We start from the raw sequence: 7,936 nt of genomic DNA on the forward strand, positions 1-7,936 counted from the left end.
AATACCAAAAATACTCTCCTTCAGAGCATGGTGGTGCCTTGCCAATCCATGCACAGACCAATGTGCATAGGGTTTGGGCCCAGCCTGGTGACCTTTGCTTCAGGTCCTCTCCCTGTCTCCCTTATCCCATTTCTTGTGTAATTACTTAAAAATAATAATAACACAAAAGACCACTAGAACACAAAAGTAATTTAAAAAAATTTCTCTCCTTATTTTTCCTACCCACTCCTTTAGACATGAATACTGAACAGAGATTCAGAACATGTGAGGTTTAAAGTCAGTTCTGATTGGCTTGTCACACTTTGCCTTTTCTCTGGAAAGTAGAGCACTATAAGAGATTTTATCAGTGAAGCATAGGCATTTAACCAAAATGACTCCCCTCAGGTTTATTTGTTTAGTGACATATCTGATCTTGGAAACCGTAGGTAAGTTGTGTCTTTTGTAGTAATTTGTTGGTATTGCAGTACATTCTTTTATATTTAATAACTCCCCATCTAAGTAGAAAGTTTTGTTCTACTTTTTTCTTTCAGCTTACTTGGATGTTCAAGGACCATCGCCATCTTTGCAGTTTAAAGCAGTTAACATTGGCTTGAACATCACTTTAAAGTGTCTCTATAAAGAATCTGATGGAGTTATTTTCTACTGGTATAAGCAAACTCTTGGGCAGAAACCAAAGCTTATATCAGAGTTTTATAAGTATAAGAGAAATAGCTCACTTAAAGGTGAATTTTGGAAAGATCAACGATTTGACCTGGAAACTGGCACGGATAAAAATAACTTGAAAATCTTGAATGTACAAATGTCAGACTCCGCTACTTACTACTGTACAGGAATTCATTCATATGAGTATAAATTTCTAGAGGGCATTATACTTCATGTAATGGAATCAGATCTGAGTGTTTGGACTCCCCAGCTCGGATTTGAAGATATTCAATCAGAAGGTTCTGTGTCTTTGGGCTGCAGAATTCAAACTGGAAGCTGTAATGAAGGATACAGTGTTTACTGGGTCCAAAGCTCAGAAGAACATCTTCCAAGAATAATTTACACCCAAGACACAACTGATGAACTCTGTAAGAGAGACAAAACCACGCAAACAAATAGCTGTGTATACAGCTATACCATAGAGAGGATGAATGAATCACATGCGGGGACATACCACTGTGCTGTTGCCTTATGTGGACACATTCTTTTTGGAAAGGGAATAACGCTCGACCACAAGAGTAACTTATTATTGTTATTATTATTATTTTTTAATATAGTCTTACAATTTACATAGTTGTGGTCATCACTGTATCTTTTTCTTCACTGTTTCTCTGCAGAAAAGTTCAATACATCTGTCATGGTGTATGTCTTAAGTGGAACTTTAGCCTTCGTCACTATGCTGGCATTTTTTCTGGCAATTATACTTTACAAGAAATCTTGCAAAGGTAAAATTTGGCAATCATTTAGATTTATAATCTAAGAAATTATGATAATTTAGACATGACTTTGTTCATTTTTAATTGCAGCTTTAAGATTTTTTACATTCTAACTTCAATGACTTTTTCATTGTAGATTGTGGATAAATCTTTATTGAACACCACTTGCTAAATAAGTTAAAAGAATTATCAGATTAACAGCCTGTCATATTTCTCAAAAAGTTTTTTGCTGATTGTATTTGTATCAACAGAGCCTCCACAGAGATCTTCACCAGCCTCCTCTCTACAGGCAAACGTGAGCTTTTTGTGTGCTTTATTTCTCAATATTATGTTTCACAGGTTTTCAGAATACTAGAATGCAACAGATAAAGCAGTGTAAATACTAAGGAGGATAGAAAAGTCAAGCATAAATAAACAGGGTAGAAGATAAGTTACAGTAAAAAAAAAATAAAAAAAAAAACAACAGCCAAAAAAGTTACTGTATACCCAGAAATGAATACATTTTTATTTTTAATAATCCAAACTAAATTTGAGAATTAAAATGCTAAAAAATAAATTATTTAAATGAATAAATATGGGTTTTTTTCTCTATTTTTTTAAAGGCTAAAAAATAGAGCAAAAAAAAATGATTTATCTAAAAACAATTTATCTAAAAAAAAAAGCACTTTTGTAATTTACTTATTTTTAATGTCAGATGTGGGGTCTGTTTTACAAAGCACATTTAACAAAATCAGATTCAAATCTGCAACTCTAAATTGATCTAGGCTGAGTTTTTGGTTTCAGAATGGCTGCTATGAATTAGTTTAATCAACCCTAAGTAGGTCCACTCAGAGGTTAGCATGTGCATAACAAGTATGAAAAGCCATTATCAGTGGAGCCCTTATTCCACAAGTCACCATGACAACAGGAAACACACCAGAAGAGATTTTAATGAAGAAAATAAAAATGGAGAATGTTTAAAAGACAGAGAAACAGCTCTACAGCTGCAAAGGAGAGGAAGTCTGCTTTGGGCATTTATTAGAAGAACTCTCCTCTCTGTTTTTAGATTTGCAGATCACTAAGATATGATTCTTCTTGATCAAAATCACATTCCTAGACTGAACTGTAATAATATATTTTCTAAATGACATTCTTGTAGTAGAAACTGAATTTCAGAAAGCAAAAAACGAAATTATTCTAGTTAAAATAGAATAAAGTTTAATATACCTAGACATGTTTACACATTTTAAGAGCCGTTTTGACATTTATCGACTTGAATGAACTTATATTAATGCTATCTGAAATACATTTCTTCATAGTCAATATAATAAAAATGTTGATCAGTAAAAACAGGAATATCGAGATCTTAAATTAATTTCTAAACATCCAGAATATTTATTTTAAATGGTTATTTTGACAAGTAAAATTTATTTTTTTCAGATATCCGGAGAACATGTTCAGTAAAAGTAATAAATATGAAAATGCCTTGTCATACCCTCTTGTGACCATGATAACGTTACGGGTTTATTTCTTGAATGGCAGAGGATCAATATATTCAATTTAGGTGAAATCATCTGGAAGCAGGTGAAGATGAATTCTACAAACTTTGTTCTAACAGATGAAACCTGGTCATCATCTCATGGGGTTCTTCGGTTTGATTCTGTTTTCTTTTACACAGTAAATACTAAGTGGCTGTTTCCAGCTGCTTTGGATTTTAACATCCAATAAATGGTGTTATTAGAAGGTATCCGTCCTATAGAATGGTTTTGGTTTGTGACAGTAGGCTGAATAGGTTGTTATCCCTGAATTAATCCTAATTCTAACCTTAAAGTACTTCCATGAATTGATCTATTCATGTGTAATCTAAAAATGATTTCAGTAGTTCATGTACGATAAAATAAATACATAAATAAAAATAACATGATCTGCATGTTGCTCATATTAAACAAAAAACAAAAGCAAATCTAATTTCCTATAAACTGAGTGGTAGAATCCTTTCCATTATTAATGCTATGCGAAAAAAAATTGCTTTAATCATTCTTTAATAAGATCGATGTTTCTTTTTAAAAATGTATGTGTTTAACGGACCCAGTCAATTTTTCTTATTATTATTGTTATTATTATTATTATTATTATTGTTTGTTTTTATTTCTACACAAGACTATGACAGAAATCTGACTAAATCACGAAATAAAACAGCTTAATTGGCTCTAAGGAGACAGAGGACACTCCGAGTTTAATGAACAATACCTGTGCCCGAAAAGGTTAGCTCTGGGGAGAATGTTACTATGTTGACTGATACGGAGGTTTGTTAAACTCTCTTTTTGAAAAGGAAAACAGATTTTTAGGTTTAGAAAACATTTGAGTATTCAATAAACCTGCTTCATGAAATGGACCCGTGGTCTTCCATAGTATATAAGACTTCTGTTTGTTTGGAAAGTATAACAAAATACCTTACCTTTATCTAAGTATTAGGTATTTACTAGGCTAACATACTAATTGATTTTGTAGCTATCAGTACCAAATTATTTTTCATGGTATGCTGCAGCATAAGGTGATGTTAAAATTCCACCTGTCAGTTTGACTTAAGAAGTATTTTGACTTTTCACACTTAATGAAATTTTTCAAATCAACCCTAATGTAAACCTGACCAAGCCAATTACTTTGTTTCATTAAATTAAAAAAAGGAAACACAAATAAAACACTTAATATAAAGTATAAGAACATTTGGAAAATTAAGAAAATTCAAAAAATGAAACTGGTGTTTTCACAATAAAAGTATATAACTTTATTCCATACAACTTCGTTAAAATATTAGTTTTAAAATTGGAAGCCCCTTCGGGAAGTGTTCCAGGCATCAGAAGGAGGCAAAGTAAATGACCCAGGACATGCGTGAGGGACAATGTCCCCGAACTGACGTGGGAGCACGTCTGGCTTCCCCCAGCAGATCTGAAAGAGGTGCCTGGAGTGAGGGAGATCTGGTGGTTTCTGCTTGGGACTCTAGCCCCCATGACCCTGTCCAAGATAAAGCGGAAGAAGACACCAGTAGTTGTAAAACACAAAGAAAGGTTAAAGTGTTTTAAAGTGAAACAGATTAAAAATATAACTCAAATTTGGAGTAAAATTAGGATGCACTGAAATGATGAAAATAGTATTAGGTATTTACTAGGCTAACATACTAATTGATTTTGTAGCTATCAGTACCAAATTCTTTTTCATGGAATGCTGCAACATAGGGTGATGTTAAAATTCCACCTGTCAGTTTGACTTTAGAAGTAATTTAACTTTTCACACTTTATTTAAATCAACCCTAATGTAAATCTGACCAAGCCAATTACTCTGTTTCATTAAATTAAAAAAAAGAAAACACAAACAAAAGACTTAATATAAAGTATAAGAACATTTGGATATTTGGAAAGTATAAGAACAAAATTAGGATGCACTGAAATGATCAAAATAGTTTGCAAAAATCACTGGCCAATTTAGAAAAAGTATGTGCAATAAAGATAAATGCATCAGAATAACATAAAACATTTTAATGGAGTCATAGTCATACATTTAAAGTGTCATGTATTATTTTTTGGGTGATTATGACAGCAGCTTAAAAAAGATCAAGTGAAGTGCAAACTACTGAGATGATGGAATGACACAAAGCTCCTGTAGGAACTTAAGGTAAATTCACAAGGTCTGGACTGCCACTAAAATCATGGTTAGAGGATATGGGCTTCAACTCCCAAAAACAAAGTTTTTAAGCTACTCATAAGCCAGAGGAAAAAAATAAAAAAATTTAGATCTTCCTTTCAGTTCTTGTGACTGGGCACCTATGGCCTTACCGGTCCCCAGCCCCCCTTCTCCAGCTGAGGGCGGTCGGCTCATGGCTCTGTGCTGACGTCCGGTCCAGTCAGCAGCCCAGCAGTCGAAACTTCAGATATCCAAATCTGGTCACCCTAGATTAAATCAAAGGTTAAGTTTAATTCCACTAAACAGCACTACCCCTGCCTATTTCAGGAAGTGGTAAAACAACAAGAACTACTGTTAACTGAGTTGGGTAATTAAAGATTAAAGGATAAGTGCAGCACAAAGCTATGATAAATCTATCGTAAGTCTTTTTTGAAATCTCTTTTTAACTGATGAAGAAATTCTGACAAATTATAACAGGCTGAGGGAAGATAACAGCGTTTGCATTTGGACCGCATGCATTTTCCAGACAGACAGAGCCCTTGAGAAATCCCCTACAGCACATCACCCACAAGTTGGTGCTGAGCTGAAAATAAACCCCTTTGATTCTGTAGTCCAGTACAACATTGTCCCAGATTTCTAGTTAGAAATATAAGATAAAATATCTATAATATATCCATCAATCAGTAAAATAAACTCACCAAATATTAGTAAGGCACTATCTCATTCAATGTAATGTTTTGAACTACAATGACAATGACACTGACAATACAGAGATTCTCCTGAAAATTTTTAGGTATAACAGGTGTTTAAAGGAAAAAATATAATTCCTTTATTATCTGGCCAATTAATAACATTACTTGAAAAAAAATAACTAGGTTAAATACAAAGTCTTATTTTAAAAACATATATTTATTTAATTACACCATGGTCCATGAGATTTCCAATCTTACTTGCAGTGCTTTTTTGGTGCATATGGACACCATGTTCAGCATATTAAATAATTGTTAAATCCCTCCACTTCATCTTTCACCGTTGAACATTCCAACCAGCCGTTTCTGATCTGCTGACTTAACAGATGAATACGAGGCACAGTGGTAGCATGAAGTTTGAGGTAAATTGTAATATTTTTTGGCCGAAACAAAACATTTGATAAATAAGAAGAGGAGGAGAGCAAACAAGAACAGGAAATGCAACAGGACCATGTTATAAGCAGATTCAACAACTCAAAGCTGTGCATTGTTTGTTGTTTTAATGCACTCTGCTGAGGAACGCATCTCTGCTACACATCGACGTGCTGTGACCTCAGCGTCGTGCATTAAAACCATGTAATGCACAGCTCCATGCTGTTCAAGCTTAGTATTGAGAAGAACTCAAAATGGAGGAAAATTCTACTGGTAAAATTTTAACCAATATAGACATGTTAGACATCATTGGAAAAGCTTAGATTCTCCACAATTCAACAGCCAAGTTAATTTTATTTACACAGCGAGCACATAAGCACAATAAACACAGATATAGCAGCATGTAAAATATAAACGTGACAGTCACAGCTAAATAACCTTGAAGGCATCCAGAAGCAGTTTTATAAATCCAATCTTAAATTGTTAATGCTCCATTCGTCCATAAGGGTCCAAAGATAAAAAGTAATCCAGGCACATTTGGAGAGGTTTGGAGATGCTGGTGACACCAAAAGTTCAAAACCCCACAGCTCTGTAACTGTTGTAGCTAGAGGTCTGAAATTGTCTGCACTTGTGGTTGACATGATTTAGAATAAATTAGTGCTGTTAAAAAAAAACCTATCAATTTCGAGAATAAAACAACTTTGAGTCATGTTTGAACTGATGCAGCTTGGTCTGTGTTCTGCTCATCCAATTTTAATGTATATATTCAGAAACCAGAGGGTGTTAGCTTTCAAATAATGTATTGCATGTGTAATTTCGTCTTACAGTTCCTAAGCTATTCGCTTTTCCATTTGGGTATGTGAAATAGGTGAAAATTTCCCAAAATCAGTTGAATGCTAATGGAGGAATATATTATCTAACATCTTATTTGTGCTATTTGTTTTCTTCCCAGGTTTACGAGCATGCAGATGATCTCCATTATGCTGCTTTAAGCCTTAGTGGGGCCAGGGGCTCAAGAAGGTAGAGGGACAACCCTAATGTAATTGTGTAATCTGGTGTGAGGCTTTAAAGCTACATTTGTATCATTTTTCCTGTTGGTATTAGAACTTAAATAGATAATATCTCCTTCTGATTAGTTTGAAATGTGAATATTCCAACTTATTCAGCTGTATTTAATCTTTGTCATTTGAATATTTCCAAATGTATCAAAGTAGCTTTATTTCCACTTTTTTTGTATTCTTTTATAAACATTTTCAATTGTTTAGTCAACCTCAAGGAACTCAAAATAAACATTAAATTTCCTACGTTGTGAGTCACTAAGTTTCAAACTGCTATAGATATTAAAGGCAACTGTTCAAACTGAAACCGTGTGACTGTGTAAGCATACTTATGGCATTTCTTGTACAGGAAGAAAATTTTATTATTTGGTTTGTCTTGTGATTCAATGTATCTGGCATTACAGTTACAAGGAGAAAGATTTTACAGAAATGCAACAACAACCAAACGGATGACTAATGGTGTCACAGATTCAATGCTTTCTTTCAAACTAACAGAAAAGCTTATGATGAATATCAAGCAAACGCCAGCAGGGTTTGTTGGTCTTTTTTTATTTTCAGAAATCAGTTTATTCCTATTTTGTCAAGACACAGGACAGAAAGACACAGTATTCAAAGCGAGACAGACGGTGGGATTAAGGGCGAAGGTTTGATTTCAACTTTGGTAGGGACACTATTGGTC

At 33.8% G+C, this 7,936-nt stretch overlaps 1 protein-coding gene across 1 annotated transcript; it reads left to right on the forward strand.

Moving 5' to 3' along the window:
• Nucleotides 1-362: 362 nt before the first annotated feature.
• On the forward strand, nucleotides 363-7,219 carry LOC107080733 (the record flags this gene model as incomplete). Its single annotated transcript, XM_015368939.1, has 5 exons — nucleotides 363-425; nucleotides 531-877; nucleotides 1,325-1,427; nucleotides 1,670-1,713; nucleotides 7,152-7,219. Coding segments are annotated over exons 1-5 (617 nt in total), but the record flags the coding sequence as incomplete, so codon positions are not given.
• Nucleotides 7,220-7,936: the final 717 nt, after the last annotated feature.

This window comes from Cyprinodon variegatus, unplaced genomic scaffold (genome assembly GCF_000732505.1).
Source record: "Cyprinodon variegatus isolate N-32 unplaced genomic scaffold, C_variegatus-1.0 Scaffold2263, whole genome shotgun sequence".
Lineage (NCBI taxonomy): Eukaryota > Metazoa > Chordata > Actinopteri > Cyprinodontiformes > Cyprinodontidae > Cyprinodon > Cyprinodon variegatus.